The following is a 25,387-nucleotide window of genomic DNA, read 5'->3' as shown; positions in this document are numbered from 1 at the left end:
CAAGAGCTGAAGCACTACGCTTAGTACCCTAGATTGATCGGGAGTAAAGAGCATAAGACCATATGTTATTGCCTCCGAAACCCGGAAAAGGGATGTCACTGTGTTCCAGAAAAAAATTAACTATTATTACTGCTTGTACCGGAAGTACTACGTATTGTAGTGATAGTACGTAATGTTCCCCAGCATCCCATTGGAAAGTTCGAAATCTTCGAAACGTCCGAAAGGTGGCGGGCGGTCAGCGACACATCGGGATAACTGCCGCAGTCTGTCGGAGCTAACTACCGGCATGGTTGTCAGAAGAGGAGCCCGAGCAGGTGACTTGTATCATTCTTTTCTCACAACTAACAAGTCACAATGAATGCTAGCTGGACAAAGTTGGCTTGAACGGTTGGAATAACCAAAAATTCATCAAATTAATTTTTCATTAGGTGTTTACTTCTCTGCAATATAAGTATGTATACAGAAAACACAAAACAAAATTAAGTACGCACTGACAGGTACTAAAAAGCGCAACAGAGGGCGCTCCGTATGTCATGTCGCGCTGCTAGTGTCAAAACTGGCAGGTGGAGCGGACTGCGAAACAAGAATAAGAAGTTAAAAACTCTGAAAATGTTCTGCAAAACTGTTGTTATTTATTCTTCCGCTGGTTTCTTTTCAAGTCTTTAATAATTTTCAGGATAAAGACAGTCAATACAGCGTCTGACTATTCAGTATTCTGTGGCGCACTTGCGGTCACTACGTGGGCGTGACTATCACTCGGCCGATATGCCTGGAATACTTTTGACGCTATCAGCTGTGTATACTGTACCCAGTGTACACGCAGAGTGAACGCATTCGCCTTGCGTGTGAATTGTGATATCATTCAGCGCAGTGGGACCTTGCTGTGTTCTCCTTCTCTTAAGTTTTAAGGTTCCCGACGTTTTTTTATTTGTATCATCTGCATTGTCTTTAACCATGAGGTAAGCGAGAAAATGTGAACTATCAGCCATCGTGGTTCGTCACTCTATATAATTTTGCAGTACTCTGCGCCTGCAGAAGCGGTTGGCCGCATCGGTCCTCCGCTGCGGTGTGAACAAGGTCTGGCTGGATCCCAACGAAATCACAGAGATCACAAACTCCAATTCCCGTACGCCGCTCACCCACTATTTCCCCAATATATTGCGCATATTCCGGTATTGTCGTTTGCAGGCCAGAACATCCGCCGTCTGGTAAAAGACGGTCTGATCATCAAGAAGCCCGTGGCGGTGCATTCGCGTGCACGCGTCCGCAAGAATGCCGAGGCGCGTCGCAAGGGTCGACACACCGGGACGGGTAAACGAAAGGGTACCGCTAATGCCCGCATGCCTGGCAAGGTGATCTGGATTAGGCGGATGCGCGTGCTGCGACGCATGCTGAAGAAGTACAGGGAACAGAAAAAGATTGATAAGCACTTGTAAGTGAAGTCTCTCGAATTTTGAGAAATTTTTCCGTTGCAGAATGGATTGCTCGTTGCAGGTATCACAATCTGTACCTTAAAGTCAAGGGAAACGTTTTCCGTAACAAGCGTGTGTTGATGGAGTTTATCCACAAGAAGAAGGCTGAGAATATCCGATCGAAACAGCTATCGTAAGTCGAAATTCGGTGTTTTTTAACGCATAGCAGTAAATGTAAAATAAAGAATACCACGTATTTTTTGTTCTCCGCTGGTTTCAGAATTTGCACACTTTTTTTGCTTTGATCAAATAAGAAATCGTCGATTGATTCTTTGATAATTAGAAAACTAGTGACCCGCTTATTGTAACTTTTGCGCTTTAAGTTGAACAAATGCTGCTCGATTTGTAGCTTTTCTTTGAGATTTGGTTAGGTGGAATTTCCGCAGTTCATTAATTGGTTGTTTTGCAGTGACCAAGCCGAGGCCCGTCGTGTTAAGAACAGGGAACAGCGCAAAAAGCGTGAAGAGCGTGTGATTAAGAAGCGGAAGGAAAACCTGGCGTTAATAACTAAGGAAGAAGAGACCACCGAAGCATAACTGAATATTTAGTCCAACATAATTGTCTGTTTCTCAGATTGTTCTCCGTCTGTGTTTATTCCGCACTATCAACTGTTAAAAAGATCGATTAAAAATCCGCTTTTTTACACTGAAGGTAACATCTAACCCAGAGACCAGCAGTCTGTAAAAAAATGCGTAGACGTTTTTGCTAACACTGAAACAAAGTGGTTGATTACTTATTTTTCGCAGTACCAGGTTTCTGCTCCGGATAGATGGAACTTACGCCTTTAATGTACATAGAATTTCGAATTTTAGAACCCCTGTGTATATTATCTCACATTAGAATCAGATTTCGTCACCCGGTCGGGGCAAGTGGCATCGAAATGTCGAAAACAGATTTTTCTCGTCGTCAGTTTTTCTTCTAAACACGAGCAGCAGCATTTAGCCACGATTCATGGAGCCATTCAGGCACTCACATTTTGAACAACTTTTTTAAACGACCATCATTGGGAAAATACGCGAGAAAAGCGCAGGATAATCAGATGTTCGTTGCGGCATTTACGTTCTTTAATGCAATCCGTCTTGAACCCCCTTCCAAGCATAAATTCGGCTATGGACTCTGCAAAACGAGGATATTCAACGTGAAATCATAAGGTGCACTCGTATCCAAAAACCAGGACACAGTCGTAGCTGAATCACTAACCCGGCTGATTAGGTTTGATGATAACGCAGTACATGACACCTTCGGCAGACAACAGACGCGACGCTTGTGGGAGAAATTTATCCAGAACTTCGCGTCCATCAACCCCACCGGCCCATGCTTTGCTAGTCAGATCCCCGTCCGCCAACTACTGAAAAGAACGGTTTTCAATTCAACCTCACCGACTACCATGGTTCATCGGGTAGTTGACATTACATAAACAACAAAAATGCAATGAAAAATGGATTTCACTTACATTAAAAGTTGTTATGTACTTGTATATGAAATTTCTGGTATCGCTGCATCAGTACTTTACTGTGTATCTCATCAAATAAGCGAAACAAACAATGTTATGCACTACGAGCACGAGGCTTGTTGTTAATGCTGCATTTTGTGCTCCCACTATTCGTAAATGATAAATCATTACCAACCAATAAGAATATCTGCAAGAAACTGCATTTAGATTAACAGATCAAAATCCACTGCAGTTGTTTACAGAGTTACAATTACAATGCCTAACACTATTTTCGGTTTTAAGTAGTATTTATCATGCACATCTAATTTTTCAACTTTACATGCACTTCAGCTTCGCACTGGGAACAATTGCTTTCTTAAAATCAAAACAAACAAAATTCTGCATGAAAACGATAAAAATGATTGTTGAAAAGCAATTCCTACCTCTTTGGAGGACGTAACAACGTATGGCGGATTGAAAAGTATGAGATCAACTTGTCCCGTGGAGGCCGGAAGAAAGCACTCAGCCTAATTCCCAAAGCAACGCCTTTTCCACAATGTTCGCTTCATTCATCCGTATCGGTATATCCCAATTAATCACAATCTACCTCGCGCCCCTACCAAACTGGCCACAACGCACTCACACCCAGTAACAGAGCTGGCCACATTTTTTTGGAACGTCAGCTGTGTGGCCGAAATGGCAGCCGGGTTGATGTCCACGCATCTGCACAGCAATCACCAGCTAGATCACCAGCTAGCGGAGAATTCAACGGAAACTCGTTATTACAACTGAATACAGTACATCATTATCGCAGGATGTGCAAGATTTTGCGCCAGAAACGCTGTAACTATTCCCGAACCGCACCCCATTTCCAGGCAAATCGTTGGCCTAAAACAGTATGACGCCCATTGTGAAACTCAAAGTCACAGGGAGAAAAGCATTCAAATCACACCGGAAAAGAGAATGAGAAAAAAATTAATCAAAACAGCTGTACCGCACAAGAGCAGTGAATAAAACTTACAACAACATTTCGACAATTTAATAAATTTATAAGGAACCATAAATGATAAGGCCATGGCCTTATCATAAGGCATAATGATACTGTAAGTCAGTAAGTGATAACTGCAAATTCGCACCTCAGCCGCTCGATATTGGTCCAATCACGCTGCAGAGCATCGAGGAATAAAAACGAATCTTCAGCGGGATCATACACGGAATAGTACCTAGAAAGGAGCAAAGCAAGATTACTTACAGAGTTACAGTAACTCATAACTGTATGAAATCCCGTGGAAGTCAAGTTACACGACGGAATAGCTTAGCGTAAAACTACGAGTACAAGTGGGTAAGTCAGCAGTAAGAGCAGGCTGCGCACAGTGCGCAGTGAATTCTTCGAATGAGCTGTAGAACAGCAACATCTGCAGCACGTACTCAGGACGCTTCAGGTGTTCCGTGAATGGCGTAGAAAATGGCGGCATTGAAAAAATAAAAAAAATAACTACACGGAATAAAATCGATCATAAAAAGGGACTAATATTTAATTTAGACCCAAAATATTTCAGAACGCTGTTAACGTATCGTGAATCATGAATGCACAATGCAGATTGACGGCACAACCGAGTCCAGCGCATTAAGTTGTGATGATTTTTCATTCATATTCATAACATGAAACTCGTGCTCATGTGCATTTCGCCACAAAACAAACGCTCATAACTGATAACTTTTCAAACCAATACGTACAGTACAGTCTATCGACTCTATACACCTTGGTACAGTACTTCACGAAAGTACCGCGAATAATAAGAATCCGCAAATCCTTTCGAACAAAAAAGATAACTAATCAGGATTAATCTGAAAACATCAATCGGTGTTATTAAATTTTAAGTACTTACTTATTGTACTCATGTACTGTTTACATTATTTTTTAGCAATAAATTTCGCAGATGTTTTGCTCTCACGTAGTCACGTTCCGATAAGATTCAGAATCCCGATAACGATTTTCCTCCACTAACCATAAGTACGAACCGCAATCAAGATATTACCGCGATTTGACTCACAGTGACTCCTAGCCCGACTCCTACGTAACCGGCCACAAAGGGTAGTTTAGCCCGTGACTTGTGACGGCACCGATTCCGATCTCGTGACCGCTTCTGCAACTGCCGCGGCGTGCTCGCTGCGGGGCCATCGTTCTCCATTTCTGATAACGCCACTGACGAACGGCCATGATCAGTTCTGAGCTGCTGTAGTATTTTCTCCTCTTTTCTCCCTTTATCACTGCAATTTATTGCCTGGTTTTTATCTTGTCACTGTTTTTGAATGGGTTTTGTGACCAAACTAAATCATTGCCGCGAACCGGAATAATTTTCCGTTAATTCACGCGTCGGAACGCGAAATCTGTGATACGGCAGCCAACTCGTCACTATGTTTCCAATGGGCCAAGGTACGCCAGCGCGCAGTTTCTTAGTTTTGGCTTCCGGAGCGCGCTGCAAAATATTTCTTTTGAAACTTGCTATATGTCGGGAAGATGTGACGTATTTCTGGTTCAGTATTTTTGGGATTTTTTTCAAGTAGTTGACACAATACACTGCAAATTGTCAGGGCTAACGCTAACTATCTTTATAATGGTACTACGGTACTAGTACTAAGTTGTCTAAGGACTAAGTACTGTAACTTGTTACTTGTACGGCAGTTTTAATAAAATACTTAATAATAGTAGTATTACTGTAAGAGTTACTGTATGACTGTAAGAGTCTGTATTATAGAGTAAGACGGACAAGAATTTAACTGATGTTGATAAGCGATAATTGATGAGTAACTTGAGTTAGCATTTTGATTTATATTGTGATTTTACTTTTACAATAAAAATAAACAAACGCGCCATAATTTATTACTTGTTAACTTAGTATAGGCATACGTTTTTATTTATTGTTGTCGCGCGGAGCTAAAGTTGTGATTAATGATGGCGAATCAGCGATTCAGTCCACGGAAGTTAAGACTGCACTGTCTGCAGTTCTTGGAGATTCGTTCGCCTTTAATTTTTTCTAAATCAAATTAGCATTTTGATTTAGATTGTGATTTTACTTTTACAATAAAAATAAACAAACGCGCCATAATTTATTACTTGTTAACTTAGTATAGGCATACGTTTTTATTTATTGTTGTCGCACGGAGCTGAAGTTGTGATTAATGATGGCGAATCAGCGATTCAGTCCACGGAAGTTAAAACTGCACTGTCTGCAGTTCTTGGAGATTTTCGTTCGCCTTTAATATTTTTTCGACGACGTATCACGTATGGTATAGTCTTGCAGCATCAGGGTTGTCTTTCAAGCTTTGAAAAAAAACTATATGAATGTTTTTATTTTTATTCTTACTGTAAGTGCAGAAGGGAATAGTTAGAAATACATAATATAAAATAACGACTACCGATAACGTTTAGTTTATATCTATATATGTGCCACGATCGTTGCACTTGCGCCTTGCGGTCGTACTGGTGTGTGAACAGGATGTGGGAAAGAGCGGCAGTGATTGGCTCTTGTCTGCAGTTCCTAGATAAGGCGGCGAGATCAGGTGGATAAGCTCGTAATCGGAAATAATTTTGAATGAAATAGCCTGCATGCCCGTTTTGCGTTCATAGTGGGTGCTGAAATACTGGAGACGGGACTTACGGTTTTACTTACTTTTTAACTTCCGGGTACTTACCTCTCATAAAAATTTGTAAAAACCACTTTCACTTTTGCATATTATGTACTACGTACTTTTTTATTACGTGCTTTGGTTTTATTATAAACCAAAATTAGCTATAAATTTTTCATAGTTGGGCTTTAGCAGATTAAGCGGTAATATATGAGAGAATCTTGGGGAATCTGTAACACGCTTGTCAACGTGCAGCTCTTTAATTCTGGACCAGTCTGATTACTAGTAATTTAATGCGTAATACTAAATACTAATTCATATGACTAGCAAATCTGAAATATCAGGCGGTTAACGCGGTTGGTTATACTTATTAAAAAATAAAGCCAGTTGAGAAACTGAAGTTTTGTAAATATTTTGATTATACCGACGCACTTTACCGACGACATTATTGTTATCTAAAGAATCTTTAATGGATTTTATCAGTGTCTTGCTATTTTACTTGTCGTCTTCGGAAATTATGAGAATATAATTATTAATATAAAGCTGTGATAATTAACATCGTAAGCTGTAACAAAGACGGAGAGAAACGGGAAACTGGACTTTCAGAAGCTATATTTAGTACCTAATTTCTCGTTGTAATTTCCGGTGTTAATCTTTGTGCATCTTTTGGCACTAAATGAAATTTTTCCTGAATTTTCTCAAAATATACGATGGACATACCTTGATGGCGGTACGTCGCGACATGTCTTCCTGCATTCTCCAGACAACCAATTCTTTTCCAAATTTTCTTCGATGTTGTTGCGCAAAGACGCAGTTCAGTGAGTGAGCGGCTGAGTCGCACGAAATGGATCGGTGTTGACGAAATCGGTACTCGCGCCGCTATGTGTCATTGCATCGTACCGTCTGTGTTTAATTGGAAAATTAGTGGTAACTCAACACCGCCCTGCGCCTTATCGTTGGCCGGTGTATGGGTGCTGCTGCTACAGGGGACGGGCTTTCTTTCTCAACTGCAGCCAGTAAAAACTGGATCATGTGGTTTCCGCTGCCTTAGCAGTGCCCTTGATCGAGTACAGCACTGTCGGCGCATTCCCCGTTGGAGTGGCGCGGCGCGGGCGTTCTCTAACGCCACTGAATGCGTATACGCGTCAGTCGGTGTGTGTATCGTATTGTGTGTGCGGAATTAGCTGTATGGTGTGCACTGTAAAGTGTACACATATGTATCGCTACAAAGCGCTCTCATGTTTGCCGTGGTACTCTACTGTTTCAGTTGTACCAAACATTCCTCCTTTTCTTGAACTGCCAGAGACTCAATGGTCGCACAGGATGGCAGGGATTTCTCGGTTTTTCTGCACAGTTAATTGTGTTGACAATCACCATAAACGTCGTTGAGTTGATTGACAAAGCGGGATTATACTGAATACTTCCCCTGATCTCATTAAATATTCTCAAATTTTTTTCCCCAACAAACGGGACAATGAACTCCCATTTCGACTGGTCGGCCGATTTCGGCTCGGTGACGGAAACGACGTCGTTGTTGCCCGATTTTAACCACCTGTCTTTCTTCGCAGCGTCCGGCGGGGGCCTGGGTCCCATCGGACCGCCTCCCGGTATGGCCTCAACGACGACGGTGGGCGGGGTGGGGGGCGGTGGTGGGGGAATGATGCCGCCGGCGGTGTCTCTGCCACCCATCCAGAACCTTAGTCTGGGCGTCAGTCCGACCACGCCGCAGACACCGACCACCATGTCGCTCATGTCACAGACGTCCATGACCTCCAGCCAGCCGGCCCCCCAAATGCCCGTCAGTGTTATTCCCAGTGTGCCCATGGAGTTTGCCTGTCCGCGCCGGCCCAATGTGGGGCAAGAGGGACGGCTCATTCTGCTGCGCGCCAATCATTTCCAGTTGCATGTGCCGCGGGGGTTTATTCATCATTACGATATCTCCATCCAGCCGGATAAATGTCCACGGCGGGTCAATCGGGAGATCATTGAGACGATGGTGCAGGCCTATTCGCATTCCATTTTCAACGGACAGAAGCCGGTGTTTGACGGGAAGAAGAATCTGTATACAAGGGATGCGCTGCCCATTGGCAAAGAGAAGGTGAAAAAATCATTGCATAGGCGTTATATTTACAGTTTAATAATGAATACTTCATTTTGCATTGTATCTGCTACGCGTCACGGTGAGCGTTCATGGGTAATTATTAATATTCTTTTAACATTCGTAATCTTATTCTACAAATTCTAAATAAATTCTGCTCTGGGACTAAAGTCGTCGAAAGAATACCATAGGAATTAAGAAGCGAAATACTTGGAAAAATTTTGTTTGTTGAAACTGCATGTGTGCGGTTTATTTTTTTTTGAAACTTCCAACTTTTTTAATCGTTTTTTAATACTGCATAAGTATATGGAATGTTTTTATGATATTTACAATAAGCTTTTGTATCGAACTGGGGTTATTAGTGGTTAAGTGGATGGTTAATTATTTGTCCGAAAACATTGAGTCTATTTGCGTACTTGGAAGAGAGTGGATGCAGACGACAGCATCGACGGCTAATCAAAATAATATCTTCCAACTGCTGTAGAGAGAACTGGAGGTTACGCTCCCCGGCGAAGGCAAAGACAGGGTGTTCCGTGTAGCCATCAAATGGATAGCCAAGGTGAGCCTGTACGACCTAAAGGAGGCCCTGGAGGGATCGCGGCCCATGCCGCCCGAGTGTTTGCTGGCGTTGGACGTCGTCATGCGACATCTGCCGAGTATGACGTAAGTGCGCATCGATCGGGACGGAGTGAAGTTGCCTGACGTCTGACTGCACTAACTGACTGTGCTCTCTGGCTGCAGATACACGCCGGTGGGACGGTCCTTCTTCTCCTCCCCGGATGGCTATTACCATCCGTTGGGGGGCGGCCGGGAAGTATGGTTTGGCTTCCACCAGAGCGTACGACCGTCGCAGTGGAAGATGATGCTCAATATTGATGGTAAGGGAAAACGGAAAGCGAAATAGCTTTCAGTATTTTGCATATCACGCTTGTACATCTCGGGGTTTTGTCTCGAGTTGATAATTGTGGCGGATATATCGGCTGTATCTTGATGGTAATCTATTCCATGGTGATTTTGTTCGGGTTTATTTGTTGGACGACGATGACTGATTTCGCTGTCAGCGAAATGTTGACAGTTTTATTTGGGAAGAATGTGTAAGGGTCGGTTTTTTCGCAGTTTCGGCGACAGCGTTTTACAAGGCGCAGCCCGTGACGGAGTTTATGTGCGAAGTGTTGGACGTACGGGACATCAACGAGCAAAAACGACCGCTTATCGATTCACAGCGCGTCAAATTCACCAAGGAGATCAAAGGTCTGAAAATTGAGATTACCCACTGTGGCCAAATGCGCCGCAAATATCGGGTCTGCAATGTGACGCGTCGACCGGCCCAGCATCAGACGTACGTACGACGGTTTTAATTTAGGGGACTGTTAATAGTTAGTGCGCTAGCTAGGCGCTTGGTAAACAGTGTTGAGTCAATAAATGGTGTTCTAATTGTTGCACACGGGTTGACTGCAGGTTTCCGCTGCAACTGGAGAACGGACAGACGGTCGAGTGCACTGTGGCCAAATACTTTCTGGATAAATACAAGATTCGCCTCCGGTAAACCATCATTTTTTTACATTAACTGAGAGTATTTCAAAATCTGGAAAATTAATAAAATCATGCATGTGTATTTTACTATGAGTTCAAAAAATTACTGAAGGAAAAGTATAATCAGCCAATACAAAACGTTCAGTTTTAATTACGATAATTTTACGCGAAAGATGAAGTTTTGGTGCTTTAATTGCTTGAGCAGAAAATGGTACAATCTCGTAGTTTATGCGAAGCGCTGTTCATAATAATTATGTACCCTTTCTTTGATGCAGTCTTTTACCCGTAAGTTGATATAGAATTTTTGTAAAAGTATACGCGTAATTAAGTGATGTTTTACGTAGTCGTTTTTGTAACCCTGAGGTGTTTCTTTCACGTTTTTTAGCTTTTAGAAGCAACATTGTTGATGTTTAATGCTACGTAGGTTTCCTCATCTTCCGTGCCTACAAGTCGGCCAGGAGCACAAACACACATACCTTCCCCTGGAAGTGTGTAATATTGTGGCTGGCCAGCGCTGTATTAAGAAATTGACCGACACCCAGACATCCACCATGATCAAAGTAAGAAGGCTTCAGACACTAATAGCTCCGTCAGGCTTGACTGGTTCTAGCGTCTAAACATTCTTTCTCACTCTTATACAGGCCACAGCCCGTTCGGCTCCGGATCGTGAACGCGAAATCAATACCCTGGTATGATACAGTCTGTCTGGTTTGTTATTCGCTTTTCGTCGCAGCCGCTAAGCAATACGTTATGGTTGACTGAATGATTCTGTGCTCTGTATAGGTGCGCAAGGCCGACTTCAACAATGACCCCTATGCTCAGGAGTTCGGCATCCAGATCCAAAACCAGATGACGGAAATCCGCGGCCGGGTCCTGCCGCCGCCCAAGATCCAGTACGGTGGTCGGGTCAGTAAGACTAAGACGAAGCCGCAGTGTGCTTTTTTTGGTGGGAATGAGGAAATAAGTGGTTGTAGATGAAACAGCAAGCCATACCTAATCAGGGAGTCTGGGATATGCGCGGCAAGCAGTTCCATACCGGCGTGGAGATCCGGGTCTGGGCCATTGCCTGCTTTGCGCCGCAGAAAATGTGCCGGGAAGATGCCTTACGGTATGAATCTACTTCTCTTTTTCATCAGTGTTTCCATATGGTTGAACGAATTAGTTTTTTATGTTGGTTTTAGTTTCCGGGGATTAATTGTGTAGAATTTAAGTCTTAGTATATTATCGTGCGTCATCATCAAACATCAGGTGTCAGTCAGGCTTGCGGCTACTTTTGTTTGGATGCTTTTCTGATATTTTGCTGCTAACTGTACGTAGTATAAACGAATATCGGTCCTCAAGATTGACAAGTGATTGGCGATTTGCGGTTGAAGTGGGAAACACAGTATTCTCATCAAATAATTGAAAAATATTTCGCATGTCGTCTGTGCAGTGAAGATTTTAGTTGGCTGAAATTAACCATGTGTGATGTTGCAGAACTTTTACCCAGCATCTGCAGCGGATCAGCAGTGACGCTGGGATGCCAATCGTGGGCCAGCCGTGCTTCTGCAAGTACGCCCAGGGCGCCGACCAGGTGGAGCCCATGTTCCGTTATCTCAAGAGCACATTCCACGGACTACAGTTGGTGGTAGTGGTGCTGCCGGGGAAGACGCCGGTCTATGGTGCGAACTACGCAATGCTCTCTGCAAATTGCTACTCACTTAAAATACGAAATTGCGGGAATCCGTAGTAATACAGTAACACATAAATTCAACATAACGGTCTATCTGTACGTTTATTGAAATACCGTTAATTTTTCCCTGCTTCATAATTATTTTGAATATGTTAAATTATTGTTAAATTTTCTCACTGGGTGATTTCGGCGGCGTTTTTTTCTCTTGCTCAATCTTTTGCCATATTTGCAATGACTGTGTTGTTAATGATGTCGTATCTACTTGTAGCGGAAGTGAAGCGTGTGGGTGACACGGTACTGGGCATGGCCACGCAGTGCGTGCAGGCCAAGAACGTCAACCGCACCTCACCGCAAACCCTTTCCAATCTCTGTCTAAAGATCAACGTCAAACTGGGGGGCGTCAATAATATCCTAGTTCCTAGCATTCGGTAAGTGAAGGCATCCGTGCCGTGCGGTGCAAGTTTAAGCGGAAGGAAATCTGGAATTTTATTGAACGGGTGAACTTCAATGGGTTGATTGCTGGTGCTTGTGTATTCGACAGTCCAAAGATCTTTAACGAGCCAGTGATCTTCTTCGGGGCCGACGTGACGCATCCGCCGGCGGGTGATAGCAAAAAGCCGTCCATTGCAGCTGTAAGCACGATTATTCTTAGATGGTGTTATACCATTAGATTACGTCCACTGCCGATTAATTTATTGTTGAAAATTATTTGTTTTTCAAAATTTCTTTCGGTTCTTGAAAAATGTCTGTATGAATATCATTGACGGTGAGTTTTGAGAGTGAAAATGTCTGTTGTATTTTGTAGTGCGTGGGCAGCATGGACGCCCATCCGAGCCGGTACGCGGCGGCGGTGCGCGTCCAACAGCACCGGCAGGAAGTGATTACGGATCTGTCGTCCATGGTGAAGGAGCTGCTCATTCAGTTCTACAAATCCACACGTTTCAAGCCCAATCGCATTGTCTTCTACCGGGACGGAGTCAGTGAGGGACAGTTTCTGACGGTAAGCAGCAAACTGGTTGCCTTGCGCACTTCTTTCTATTGATCATTGTCTCTTGGATGGTGTTCACCGTGTTAGCCATTGCCATTGGTATTCGTAAAGATTACTCTGTGGTGAATTTGTTCAACGCTGGTGTTTATGTTAATCATGATATCTATGTGGTGTAGTGCTTATAGAATTGCTGGTATGTAGGTTCTGAATCATGAGCTGCGGGCGCTGCGGCAGGCGTGCGTGGAACTGGAGATCGGCTACCAACCGGGCATTACCTTCATCGTCGTGCAGAAGCGCCACCACACTCGATTGTTTTGCGCTGATAAGAAGGAACAGGTGCGTGCCCCTTGTGCTGCGTAATCGGGAGCCCGTTTGTTGGTTGTTGACGTGATGGCTGCCAGGAGTCAGCGTGATAAGATTGTACTGGTCTGATAAATGGAAATGTTTATGCAATAGATACCTCCGGTAGCGTGCGAATTGCGTTACTGTAGTTAGATGTTCATATACTGCTCATAGCCAGTCATAGGCTAGAAAGATAATGAAGGATTTGCGGTATTAGTTTTACAATAACAGTGAAGATGGAAAATAAAAGCACCAAATAAAGCGGGATGTAAATGTAAACGGATGTCCAAATTAGTTGCACTGTAAAGGAAATCAGTGGGTTCCGTTAGGGCCCTTAGGGGCGAGCAACCGATTGCTCATTGCGGCATACGGAATGAATATGACTGCCTTATTTGTTGCGCTGTATAGCTGATGATTGATGTGTGGATGTGTTGGTAGATTGGCCGGAGTGGAAACATTCCGGCGGGAACGACCGTGGATGTGGGCATTTGCCATCCAACTGAATTTGATTTCTATCTTTGCAGGTAAGGAAACGTGTTCGTTGTAGTTAGTCCACGCTGCAGACGTTGGTTTTAATTTTGCCGCGCGCGGTCTGATATCACATTTCATTTAGTTTTTTATTAGTGTTAAGTGTGTTGAAATTGATAAAGATTTCAACACACTTATTATGAAATCTAAAATCAGTTTTCCCTAATTTTATTTTAGCCTTTTCCACTTTTCAGTTTAACTCTTTGTCAAACATAGTAAGCGCAGGTAGTTCTTTGTTGAATTGCTTCGATAAGGTGTCTAAACAGTGTGGTTGGTGATTGCAGTCATGCGGGAATCCAGGGCACCTCTCGTCCGTCGCACTACCATGTCCTGTGGGACGACAACGGCCTGAGCGCCGACGAACTGCAGCAGCTGACGTACCAGTTGTGCCACACGTACGTGCGCTGCACACGCAGCGTCAGCATCCCCGCCCCGGCGTACTACGCACACCTGGTGGCATTCCGGGCCCGCTACCATCTGGTGGAGAAGGAGCATGATAGCGGCGAAGGCAGCCACCACTCCGGCAACAGCGACGACCGCGCCCCTTCGGCCATGGCCCGCGCCGTCCAGGTGCACAATGACGCCAACAAGGTCATGTATTTTGCCTAGAAATCAGTAGTCCTCGTTCCCTCCTCTGCGATCTGACAACTGCCACCGCCAGGATTTAATCTTGTTTGATACCAAAAAAGCACGCGCGCCTGTTTGCCTCATTGGTTGGACGATGTATTACGTGTTTTCCCTGTGTGTGGGTGTGTTTGCGTTTTTTATCCGATCCGATCTGTGCCTGTCTTCACAAGCGTCTTCTCCACTGTATCCTCTCTCCTCCGCCGCGGCAATAGACTGATCCTGTTCTCGGTGAGGGGCTTCTGCACTTTCAGTCTAGTCACTTTCGGGGCCTGGATTTAATGTGACCATGATTTTTCGGGGGATTTCTTTCCGTGTTTGTTTTTGACTCGTGTTAATGACCCGGTTGGATTGCTGCTGCTGTCGTCGTCTCTTTCGCCTGACTGACACAAACACTCACGTAACCTCCTCTCTCTGACCCAAAACCCTGCCTTGGTTGTAGTTTTTCTACACGTACACACACAATTTTAACTGCTTGGCGCTTCCTTCAATTTGGCCGGTATTTTCTGTGTTTTTTGTCCCGAAAGATGTTTCCGCGCCCGATTGTGTTTCGGTGTATTATTACGTCGTCGTCGCTGGAATGGGAATCCCGCCACCATTCAGTGCCGGTTTTTAGTTTTACTCTGTCGCATTCTCCAGTTTTTTTGTTTGTTTGTTGGTTATGGCCGTCAGTGTGTACATATGTTGGGCGAACCTCGAGAAATTGATCCACTCGTCAACAGCAGTGGCTGTCATCTTTTAGTAATATCGGATAGTGTAATATCTCATTTCTGTCTCGGTTGCCTGTGTATCCGCACTTACTGTGTATTATGTCTCTGGGTTTTCTGCCGTTTTTTTGACAAGTTTTAAAGATGCTTTGTGTAATGCAAAACTTCACTATGGATATATATGTTTTTGACCGATGCCGCATTTCACGTTTGATGCTATAATGGTTTTATTCTTCAATAAAAACTATCGGTAACGGTGTCTTCGGGAATATATTTTCGTTAATTGATTAACATTTAACAGTATCTGTCAAATCTTCCAACGCCTAAATGTGCATAAAGTGGAGTGAACCGACCTGACCTCTCTCCGGCATTCTGCGCTCCGACTGGCCAAAACTCAAGACAATCGAGATACCGCGCTGCACAGCTCCGTTTTTTTAAAACCAGTGCTTGCTCTATGAATTGTACCACTGCCGTTGCTCTAGGTGCCATGAATGAGCAATGATGGGCAGTCATCATAACTCTAGACTCTATTCGTAGTACTCCTAGAGCAAACTGCAATAATCATTATTTTATAACCCACGACTCACGAGCAATTAATGTCTGCATTCGCTAAATTACTGCGGATTTTTGCATCCCTGAACGCTTCAAGATAAGCCGTTTAGTGCAAATCACCTAACTTTTCACTGATTACTTTATTAAAACCAGAAAACAAGTTAACAACCAGTGTAGTTCATAAAAAAGGTTTTTATTGTTACCATTAAATCAGCAAAAACATTATTCACTCAAAAAAAACCGCGAGAAGAAATCCATCGCTAAAATTATCTATCGCGATGGCTAAAACGAACAAAAACAGCTGCCATAACATGTACACATTAACCCATGAAAAAATCAAACAAGAAAAAAACCTGGTAGCGAAAAACGCCTTCGCACAACAACCCAGCAATCATTTCCCACAAATTCCGAACCATTCCAATTCTATCCACAGAAAACCCCGTATAAATCATGCAGAAAAAGCGATTAAAAACAGCCGATGTCGAAGAGCATCTCGCACGCGCCCCCCTTAAAACGATCCACTCGCTGAAACAGTCGAACACCCGCACAATCGAGAGCAAAACAAAAACTAACAAAACTCTTCGGTGTTCCTTCTAACCCACCACGGTATTCTCCTCGACATTGGCCGGTTGCGAGGGCGCAGCCTCCGCGGCACTTTTCTCTTCCCGAATACCATTGACCTTCGTCTCCTTCGCGTTCCCATTTACTGCAGCAGCACCACCCACCGCGGCCGCCGTTTTCTTCGTATCTGCGGTCTTTTTCACCGGCGCACTGCGCGCCGAAGCGGCCGGAGTCGCCGGCTTGGTTTTAGGGGCGGCCATGCTTCCGGTGCCGTTCAGGGGGCGGCTGCCGACACTTTCTGAGGTTTTGGCGGTCGCCTTACTCGATAACCGCGCCGAGGGGGCACTCGGAGTGCGAGCCGACGCTGCGCGGGTTGTCGGCGATGGTTTGCTACCTTCCGTTACCGGACTCTTCTTGGCCGCATCCCCACCCGCCTGAAGAGTATCGGGCGCCTTCCGGGGAGCGGGAGCGGTGCTTCGAACTGTCATAGCCCGCGGTTTAGTAGCTGGCGCCGTCGTTTTCACTGATTCGTTGCTGGATGGCTCCCCGGCAGCCTCCGGCACCGCGTCCGACTTCTTTTCCGCCGGGGCCTTCGTCGCGACCGGTATCGAGCGTTTCGGCGGCGCAGTGGTTGCAGCTCGCGGTGTACTGGGTGTCGGGCGTTTTTTAGCAGGATCGCTAGGCGCCACAACTGCTGGTACTGTCGCGGGTTTCGTTGTGGGTGAAGCACTCGGTGCCGTCGCTGAAGGTTTAGCCGCTACGGGCGTCGCCGAAGGAACTCCAATAGTTTTCGCTGCCACACTAGTTGCGGCTCTGGGGACCGACGGGCGGGGCGTTTTAGGCGCTTCTACGGGTTTCACAGTCTCCCTAGCGGATGTCCGCGGTGTCGCAGCAGGTCGAGGCGTGGCCACCGTTGCGGGTGCACGCTTCGATGCAGCACTGGGAGGCGTTGCAGTGCTGGTTTTTTTCTCCGTTGGTTCCGCTTTACTCACCCCCGTGGATTTCCCAACAGGACTGTCGGCGGATTTCGTGGTCGGTGTCGGGGCGCTCTTGGGACTGGTGGCGGCCGGCGTCTTCATTGAGCGCATGCTGGGGGTGGGCTTGGTGGTGGGCGGCGTCTTACCCGCTGCTTTTGTCGCCGCTGCGGTCTTCTGCAACGGCTGTGTCTTCTCTCTCGTCTCTTTAGTCGGCTGAGCAGCTTCGGTCGAAGGAACTACCTGAGCCACTTCCGGCACGACATCTGCGGAAGCGGGCTTCTCATCTACTGTCCGATCTGCCACAGCATCAGCCGGCGCGGGCTCTGGCAGGCTCTGCTCAGCAGCCGGCTCAAACACTTTCACAAACTCTGGCACCTTCTCCGCGCGTTTCTCCTCCTCCTTCCGCTGCAGCTCAATTAATCCTGCAACGGTGGTGGTCTGCACATTGTGCGCCGGGGTATCGACAAATGCCGGGCCCCCGGCCTCCACCACCGCCGAACTGGAAGGATGGATCTGCGTTGGCGGGACTTCTTCCTCGAAACTGAGCAACGGCTCCCCAATGGCCTCATCCAGGGCGTGCAACACCGCCGTCGGGTTGTCCTGGTGATCGTCAGTCGTCTTCTGGTAGGTCCACTCAGTATCGGCTGTGGCCGCCTGATCACTGGCTTCCAATCCACTCTGATCGGCATCCAGCGGCGTGTCCTCAAACGGGTTAGGCCCACTGTTCATCTCGCTAAAATCTGTACTGTCCACCAGATCGGCAAACTCATCGGGGGAACTGCTGAGATTCGGTCCCATTCCTATCCCCAGCAGGTCCCCGCCGTCCGCCGCCTCCGCCTGTGCGATGGCCTCCGGTTGCTGGCGGACCGCCTCGAGGACTTGCTCTAAGGGCTTGAGCATAACAACCAGGACGGTGATGTTGTCCATCGACCCGGATTTGCGGGCTTTCTCCGCCAGGGCCTTGGCCACATCGAGGGGTCTGTCGGGGTGTTCGCGGAGGAAGCGGTTGGTCTCCTGCATAGCGCCCACCGGATCCAGTTCGTCCCACAGTCCATCGCAGGCGATCACCAGATAATCTTCGTTCCCCGTTAACTCCAGGGTGCGCACGTCGGGTTTGGCGGTCACGTAGGGTTTCAGAGTGCTGTCACCTATTATTATTAACGAAAGCTTGTGAAACCCAGGAAAGAACTCTGCCTAACAGTATTACCGTAGCGGACAAAAGGATATTAAAATAATAAAAACGGGAATATCGTCATATTTAGGTACAGCAAGAAATCCAATGCCAAGTCAACGCACCAATCGCTCGTGTAACAGTGAGGATGGCACCCACACGCCAGCCACCCTGATTCATGATAACCGTGCCACCTTCCGACGTAACACGGGCTCTTTCCGCCTGCAAAGACAATAAAAAGCATTATTTATCAGACGGAAACTGCCAAATCTTAAGAAATCGTATCTCTTATAGTTTTATGACATTTATACAAACGATAACTTTATAATCATACTGCACGGCACATCATGTCCCCATTCGTAACTGTTACATTTTACAAAAAAAGAGACAAGAATATATTTACAAATTAAAACGACGATAAATAATTCGGTGAACTTATTTTCCTATCTTTCTTGGGCACCTCAGGATGCCCACTCGAAAAAAATAGATCTGAAGGTTTTGGTTTCTTCTGCTGTTAAAAAAAATCGCCCTTTCTTATAAATGCAGAGTGCAAGCAAAGTCCGAAGACAGCAAGTACTTTGTATTACAACGGGACATCATTTTTAGCAGCCCCGGCCATACCTCGTCTGATGCGATATGCCGCGGCTCCACCAGCCTGACAGCCTGCCCATTCTGCACGATGGCCGCCTCCGAATCGCCCACCCAAGCAATGTGCAGCTTGTTGTCGTTTATCACAGCCACAACCGCCGTCGTCCCACTGTAATCGTTCTACACAAAACAACCAAGCCTCATAAAACACATCCTTCTTCTCATACTTCAGAAGCCGAATATTGCAATCAACATAGTGCGGTGCAGAGTCCGTTCTTGGCCACAATGGTAACCAAAAAGTAGTAACGCGAAAAAAGGGAAAACGCTAACTAACAATGCCGACTCTTAGCAAAAGTCAATTTAAAGAAATGTAAAGTAGAAAACAAAGGGGGCTGAAAATGCTCGAAGACGCGCTACTGAAATGTTCAAGCACTCACATCCCGCAATCCCTTTTCCTTGTAGAGGTCATCGGTGGCCTGGAAGGCCTCCACGAGCGCTTCGGGGACGTTGTTGTCGAAGAAGCGACTGGTGGCCATCAGGCGATGTAGATGGGCGGCGCAGTAGGAGGCAGCCACCGCACCGGCGTGCCCGTCGTACACGGCGTAGAAACTCACCGGCTCCTTGATGCCCTGCCAACGCACACAATGCACAGACTGCACACACAACGTCAACAAACCACTAACCCACTTGTCAAGCCCTAATGTCTCGGTAAACACATCAAACCTCCATCGCGCACATCCACATTGCACAAACAAACACACCATGCGGCATGCACCCATCCATGTGATACTTAAGTATCAAAAACGTAATTAAGTTTAAGAAGTTTAGTGCTAAGCACTAAGCAGCGCGGTCAAACATAAAATTTCACAACAATACATCAAGTTTCACAAATTTTAAAAAAAGATCTCTGAAACTTGAAATAAAAACTTTCAAAATACAATGACGAATAGAGATATCTGACAAAGCATTAACTAAAGAAGAAATATGTGAAAAAGGAGACCAACCTTCAGATCCATCGTGGCGCGCAAATCCGGGATAACTACATGCCGATCCTCCATTCCGGGCCGTTTATTTCGCGTGGCGTATACCGACACCTTATGTGGCAGCATGACCGGTTCCAGTCGGGGCGGATTTTCTTTCCAGCGTGTTAGCAACTCGATGGCCTTCTCCACAGCATGCTGATACAGGTTCTTCGCTGACACCACTACGAAGCCACACTATCACATTTTCATCGGAGCACTATAAGGCACCGTATTTCGTACCAGGTAGGGAATTCTTCCCATTGTGAAGGGCACCCACTTCGCCGTTGCCGTTGTGATGGGGCTCGGGATAGAAGCGTATTCCATCGTCGGCACCGTCCGTGGGGTCAATTTTCGCGAGCTGTGAGGGGATGGCGTGAAAGTTCTCTACGCGGAAATCCCCGCCGAAGACTTCCGTTACTATAGCACGGGCGCAGGGGATAGCGTATTCCACTGGGCATCCGCTGAGATATGGAAAACAGCTCGTTTCACTGGTAAAACAAACTATTCCCTTTCATCTATATTACGGTAACAAAAGCGCTATATTCGCGTTTTTTTTAACAAAATTAGCGTTTTATTTAAAATTTGATACAGTTTGCTTAATAGTGGTGAGCAGAAAATTCCGACTCAGTACAAAACTCCGCCCAGGTCACACAGCAAATAATTCCCGATTTTTTATGCATTATCTTTTCCTTATAACAGGCACACTATCTGTAATATGTGAAACCGTGCTAGGCGCTAGCTATGTATAACGAAATCAGTAATAAAACATACAAATTGCAAAGGCAACGAGTCATTTGCCAACTGTAAGCAGACTGCAATCGAACTTCGTAAAGAAAATAATAATGCAGCGATTCGTATCCCCTAATTCTCTGAGAAAATCGACAATTTCGCACAAACACGAGTCTGTAAGTCATTGATAATTTTTTCTTTCTGCAAAACCGGTGCCAGTGCGCAAACGATACACTTCATTCCCTATCCGATTAAGTTTTACAAGAGATTAGCCGGACAAATCCTCATCGGATTATCATCATATCGTGTGTCAGCCGGGTTCGCAGCATCACACATGTCTGAATGGCAGCTGGTCGGACACTGGGGCCGCAGTGAATTAAAAAAGCCATACTGGGACATAGTCTACATATTTGTTTATGTTAATTTCCCCAACCGGCCACACTTGGCCGCCTTTCTCCCCTACACAAGCTACACTGCATCAGCATCCGTACAAAGCCCAAATTCAATTCACACAGCCGGATTACTATGCAGCACTGTTTACCCTCTAAACATCTAACCACTATTTTGCCACTGTCAAGGAAGGAGCTACCACCCACATATGCAGCGGAGGAAATCTCTTCGTCATTAACAAAACTGAGCGAATGCGTGCGTGATGCCCCGGACACTTCCAGTATACTTTAAATTCTTTCCAATAATTATGAGCGTATAGTGAAGCTTTCCGTTCAGTAAAAAAATAAACAGTAACCATCATTAAAACCAATATATAACTCCAGAAAGGCTATAAACGGATAAGCTTTTTATTTTACTAATAAATAAATGTTACAAAAATTAACTATTAAAGACTGCTGCAATAATTAATGATAATTATTCCGCATTTTGGGTGTTTTTCTCTAGTTCGGAGGCAGAGCGCAACGCGCCTTTACCCAAATCCTTCGAAAAAATCACCAACAAACGTCAATAACCATAAGACGGAGAAACATTTACCTGAAAAAGCATGAAATCATCCCAAACATACGTTTAAAAAAGGAAACAATCATAAAAAACTTCACCTAATGGGTGCTCGAAAAAACCCGCTCAACCGCGAAGAAAGCCGTAAAGTCCTAAATTACATAGTCTAGCGAAGTGCACGCTTGAAGCTTAGAGGAAAAAAACTCTCGACCAACGAAGCATAGCGGGATAATTGCTGCGCGCGTTTAGTTTCGCGAAAGTGATGCACACTTACAGGTGCGCAAGGTACCGCTGGACCCAGTAGAGCAGCTCGCTCTCCATCTCCGCCTCCGTCCACGAGCCGTTGCCGTCCATCTTCTCATGCTTGGGCAGCTCACTGATGGCCTCCACCGGCGTCTTGAACTCATCCAACCCGGCCAGGAAGTTGGCCAGCGGAGCCCGCTTATCGCCCGCCGCCGAGGCTGCTGGCTGCTGAGGATGCTGCTGCAACTCCGCCATCGTCACACTGTTAACACAAACCACAATCCAGTTCGCATTCTTATTATCAAAATATAGTTTTAATGTTCCAGAACTTAAATCATCAACGCCAAAGTCACACAGTGGAACAGTTTAAATGGCACATCTTTATATTAAATATTTTCCAATTTAATACCGTCTATTTTGCTGTTCAAAATTTTTTCTTAGCAAATTGTTACGTAGTAAAGTAATTCGCCCGACAAATAGGTACTTTTACATCTTAATGCTAATATTTCTCAACCAATGCTTAGCTAATGGAATCAAATATTTCTTAACGCTTGAATTATTACTTATGTAAGTATGAGAAATCCGCTTCTTTAATCACTTACTCACCATTATCAGAAGATAAAAAATTTTGCTGAATTTTGAAAAAACGAACAATCGTGTGGTGTCTGCTATGGACAATAACAGCTGTACACATAAATTTGTAATTTGACCTAATCCATGCGCAATTAATTCTTTCTTCCGTTTTAAAATTCAAACTCATCGATTTTGGCATGGATCCAATCACTCGAAATGCCGTCAGGGCAGGCGACTCATCCGAAACTAAATGCTGTTCACATTTAACTAATCTTATTAATTTACAAGCAAGTTGTTAATAAATCATATTAATCGAATAAACCGTTCAACTAACCAAGCCCTGGAATGCGGCCTTGAAAACTGGAAATGGATACGAGTATTTTTCTGACGAAACGGTACATAATTAAATCCGGATTTCTACATATCTGTAGCGTCCAGGTGTTTATACGTACAGATCAACATCGCCTTCTCATTTTTCTCAAATGTTCTTTTCTTCGCACCACAACAAAAAATAATCGATAAAATTCCATGAGAAATAAAATTCGCATTACAATTAATAATTCTCTGATTCTACATGTTTCCGATGGGAACCGTCGGAGGCGCAAATAAAAGATAATTTACAGCTTTTCAGCGGAGAACACAGAAGTGACAGAACCCCCACCTAGAGATGGGCAAACTAAAACTGACTAAACTAAACTAAACTAAAACTCGGTTAAAAGTTTTAGTTGCTAAAACTGACTTGGTTAAAACTTTTAGTCAACTAAACGTTGGCGACTAAATTTCTTAGCGGTTAACCACAAGTTGGTTAAAATTTTTAACCGGTTAACCAAAGTTAACCGAGACTAAAAATAAATTTTTCCGCTTTCAAAAGGAGTGTAATTCACTGCATCCAGGCTATTGTCGTTTGTAAAACTTTGTTGCGCACACGGAATCAAAATTTATTTCACTGATGAGAACCAATAAATTTGTCTTTAAAAATGTGTTCCTCGATTGAAGGATACTAGTAGTGCATGACATTGTACGTATGTGCAGTCAGTCATTAAAATTAGTCCGGCTCACTCAGACACTGGGATTTATAGCCGTAAATCAACATGTTTCACACATCCCCTTGTACTGCTGGAGTCGTCCACCCGTAGTTTCGCCATGTCTTACTTTAGGCGAGCATCAGAGAAATACCGAGTACAGGGAAGGTGTGTAATACACCAACAAATTTATTCTGTACATTTGGGCTTGGTTTGTCGCTGCACTAACCTCACAATTGCGATTAACCGGTTAACCGTGGAAATATAGTAACTAAAATCGACTTGACTAAAATATTTAGTCACTAAAAACTTTCTGACTAAACTTTTTAGTTACTAAAGTTTGTTAAACTAATTTTTTTAGTTTTGGTCAGGTTAACCGAAGTTAACCGTTAATTAGTCGACTAATTTTAGTTTGCCCATCTCTACCCCCACCGCATCGATGTAGCTGCACAACAACGTATTCACAATCAGTACAAAACAGGTTTGCATCGTATCGGCGCGTCATAACACTGACGAGTGACAACACAAACAACGCTGAAGGCCACTGTCGCCTTCTGTTCGGCGGACGCCGCGGTGGAAGCATCTCTGTATCTCCCTAATCTTCCATCACGGAAACAATACCAACGTTTTTAACAACACACTCGCCGCCAACAAAACAAACACCTTTAACTGTCAGTGGCGACGTTCCACGGGAGAACTGCGCCGTACCGTGCAAAAAGTAAACACCACCCGTGACAACGTTAACCGCGGCTGATAAGATTTTCATATTCTCGCTACACTACAACGGCGCTCGGCAGCACACTCACCTGCCAAATTCAGTCCGATAAATATATCCACAATACCACGGGAATAATACAAAAAGGAGACAGATAAAGTGAACCGAGTGCAATAATTACGGATCAAGTAGCAAACCTTAAACAAACTGGCGTGTTGTGATTTCTTGGAGAACTATGCCGTCAAACTTGTAAAAATTCAACGGATTGCAAGATTGCTGGCTGATAAAATGCACTGCAAAGTGCAAACTTGCAAACGCGTTTGTGCACAGACAGAAGTGTGTTGTGGCTCGCTCGCTCTGGCAGCGATGCAGGTGGCGACACCAGAGCACCGTTGTCAAAGCTGTAGTAAGTGTAGTTATTGAACTTTATCCTTCTTATCCTGTGATTTCCTTTTCTTTTTTCTAAACTAAGATTCAATAGATTCTCTTTATTTTCATCAAATAGTATTTTGAAATAAATTAATTTATAATACTGAAGTTGTGCAGTCCTTTTGACTCGGAGATACCGGTTACCGGTACCGTGGTACGATAAAAACGCCAGAACTGTGCGAGTGCAATTATTTCGAAATACATAGCGGATCAAGTGATTGACCGATGTCCATTGTCCATACAAACCTACACGGGGCGCGGCTTTGTAGATTCCTGTCAACTTCCGCAAAAACTAATGTAAGTGTCACTGTGTCTGGTAACTTACGTTAGCCTGCATCTTCAACACTTTTCACAGTAAACATCGAAACCATGTGGCCTTGTAATTCATGCAATTACCAAAATCGCTCTACCTTTTCCAAAATAGAGCACCACTGCCGGTGGTAATCAATAACGGTAATCGCTTCTGGAGAGCACAACACGGATGCTCAAATTAAATACCGTCCGCGGGGCTACTGTGGCGAGCGAGAGAGTACTTACCAGTTAATACATCTGTTATACGCATCTTTTAACAGTTAAACAAATACTGTACAATTACGGCCGCACGAGAATATGAGATCTAGAAGCTGTGCTTGTTGCATAACCATGTTTCTTTTCAGTTTTTAAAAATGTTTTAGATTCTCGTTTTATCGCCTTTGGAGAGTATGAATTGGAGTATAAATTGTACTTACTTCAGTTACTTGTACACATATTATATAAATTGTCGTTTTGATTTGATTATGTTGCTTTGATTTACTTAATCAATACTTTAATTAAACCCTCCGAATATAAAAA

The 25,387-nt window shown here is 44.5% G+C and overlaps 4 protein-coding genes across 7 annotated transcripts; 2 read left to right on the top strand and 2 right to left on the bottom strand.

Moving 5' to 3' along the window:
* Positions 1-799: 799 nt before the first annotated feature.
* LOC129593404 (60S ribosomal protein L19-like) lies at positions 800-2,220 on the top strand. The gene is made up of 5 exons (XM_055489698.1): positions 800-959; positions 1,020-1,126; positions 1,189-1,432; positions 1,495-1,605; positions 1,882-2,220. The coding sequence occupies exons 1-5, from the start codon at positions 955-957 to the stop codon at positions 2,006-2,008; spliced, it is 594 nt and encodes a 197-aa protein (XP_055345673.1). The 5' UTR covers positions 800-954; the 3' UTR covers positions 2,009-2,220.
* A 15-nt stretch (positions 2,221-2,235) lies between these two features.
* LOC129593403 (methyltransferase N6AMT1-like) lies at positions 2,236-4,853 on the bottom strand. The gene is made up of 7 exons (XM_055489697.1): positions 4,333-4,853; positions 4,041-4,127; positions 3,706-3,792; positions 3,525-3,627; positions 3,348-3,431; positions 2,673-2,817; positions 2,236-2,588 (listed from the first exon to the last, which is right to left on the bottom strand). The coding sequence occupies exons 1-7, from the start codon at positions 4,377-4,379 to the stop codon at positions 2,473-2,475; spliced, it is 669 nt and encodes a 222-aa protein (XP_055345672.1). The 5' UTR covers positions 4,380-4,853; the 3' UTR covers positions 2,236-2,472.
* A 252-nt stretch (positions 4,854-5,105) lies between these two features.
* LOC129593399 (protein argonaute-2-like) lies at positions 5,106-15,286 on the top strand. Of its 3 annotated transcripts, XM_055489690.1 has the most exons (17): positions 5,106-5,341; positions 8,103-8,632; positions 9,117-9,295; positions 9,374-9,510; positions 9,749-9,971; positions 10,091-10,174; positions 10,590-10,725; positions 10,807-10,854; positions 10,949-11,071; positions 11,149-11,273; positions 11,642-11,826; positions 12,106-12,265; positions 12,379-12,469; positions 12,643-12,837; positions 13,027-13,161; positions 13,606-13,691; positions 13,980-15,286. In XM_055489690.1, exons 1-17 carry the CDS (start codon positions 5,323-5,325, stop codon positions 14,302-14,304), a joined length of 2,781 nt encoding a protein of 926 aa, XP_055345665.1. In that variant the 5' UTR covers positions 5,106-5,322; the 3' UTR covers positions 14,305-15,286. The 3 variants fall into 3 exon arrangements, with proteins under 3 accessions (XP_055345665.1, XP_055345664.1, XP_055345663.1); XM_055489689.1 differs by lacking the exon at positions 5,106-5,341 and having other exon boundaries at positions 7,624-8,632; XM_055489688.1 differs by lacking the exon at positions 5,106-5,341 and having other exon boundaries at positions 7,624-8,632; positions 11,140-11,273.
* Positions 15,287-15,755: 469 nt separating this feature from the next.
* On the bottom strand, positions 15,756-24,435 carry LOC129593398 (uncharacterized). Of its 2 annotated transcripts, XM_055489687.1 has the most exons (9): positions 23,845-24,155; positions 22,843-23,051; positions 21,849-22,079; positions 20,138-20,358; positions 19,880-20,079; positions 19,313-19,504; positions 18,909-19,055; positions 18,413-18,509; positions 15,756-18,264 (listed from the first exon to the last, which is right to left on the bottom strand). In XM_055489687.1, exons 3-9 carry the CDS (start codon positions 22,070-22,072, stop codon positions 16,172-16,174), a joined length of 3,174 nt encoding a protein of 1,057 aa, XP_055345662.1. In that variant the 5' UTR covers positions 22,073-22,079; positions 22,843-23,051; positions 23,845-24,155; the 3' UTR covers positions 15,756-16,171. The 2 variants fall into 2 exon arrangements, with proteins under 2 accessions (XP_055345662.1, XP_055345661.1); XM_055489686.1 differs by lacking the exons at positions 22,843-23,051; positions 23,845-24,155 and adding an exon at positions 24,219-24,435.
* Positions 24,436-25,387: the final 952 nt, after the last annotated feature.

The sequence above is a fragment of the Paramacrobiotus metropolitanus genome, unplaced genomic scaffold, assembly GCF_019649055.1.
Source record: "Paramacrobiotus metropolitanus isolate TYO unplaced genomic scaffold, Prichtersi_v1.0 Parri_scaffold0000061, whole genome shotgun sequence".
Lineage (NCBI taxonomy): Eukaryota > Metazoa > Tardigrada > Eutardigrada > Parachela > Macrobiotidae > Paramacrobiotus > Paramacrobiotus metropolitanus.
Note: the sequence above shows the minus strand (reverse complement) of the source record. Positions and strands in the feature narration are given on the sequence as shown.

Bases quoted from the DNA above. Each gene is read 5' to 3' on its own strand.
- LOC129593398 (XM_055489686.1), bottom strand. From the start codon at position 22,072: ATGGCGGAGTTGCAGCAGCATCCTCAGCAGCCAGCAGCCTCGGCGGCG. The intron at 19,056-19,312 runs GTGAGTGCTTGA...TGTTTTGTGTAG, and splicing joins AGGAAAAGGGATTGCGGGAT to AACGATTACAGTGGGACGAC. The intron at 18,510-18,908 runs GTATGGCCGGGG...TTGTCTTTGCAG, and splicing joins GGCATATCGCATCAGACGAG to GCGGAAAGAGCCCGTGTTAC.
- LOC129593403 (XM_055489697.1), bottom strand. From the start codon at position 4,379: ATGCCGCCATTTTCTACGCCATTCACGGAACACCTGAAGCGTCCTGA. The intron at 3,793-4,040 runs GTGCGAATTTGC...ATACTGTTTTAG, and splicing joins ACCAATATCGAGCGGCTGAG to GCCAACGATTTGCCTGGAAA. The intron at 2,589-2,672 runs GTTAGTGATTCA...CTCGTTTTGCAG, and splicing joins CATCAAACCTAATCAGCCGG to AGTCCATAGCCGAATTTATG.
- LOC129593399 (XM_055489688.1), top strand. From the start codon at position 8,009: ATGAACTCCCATTTCGACTGGTCGGCCGATTTCGGCTCGGTGACGGAA. The intron at 9,972-10,090 runs GTACGTACGACG...GGTTGACTGCAG, and splicing joins CGACCGGCCCAGCATCAGAC to GTTTCCGCTGCAACTGGAGA. The intron at 13,692-13,979 runs GTAAGGAAACGT...TGGTGATTGCAG, and splicing joins TTTGATTTCTATCTTTGCAG to TCATGCGGGAATCCAGGGCA.
- LOC129593404 (XM_055489698.1), top strand. The intron at 1,127-1,188 runs GTACGCCGCTCA...TGTCGTTTGCAG, and splicing joins GATCACAAACTCCAATTCCC to GCCAGAACATCCGCCGTCTG. The intron at 1,606-1,881 runs GTAAGTCGAAAT...GTTGTTTTGCAG, and splicing joins ATCCGATCGAAACAGCTATC to TGACCAAGCCGAGGCCCGTC.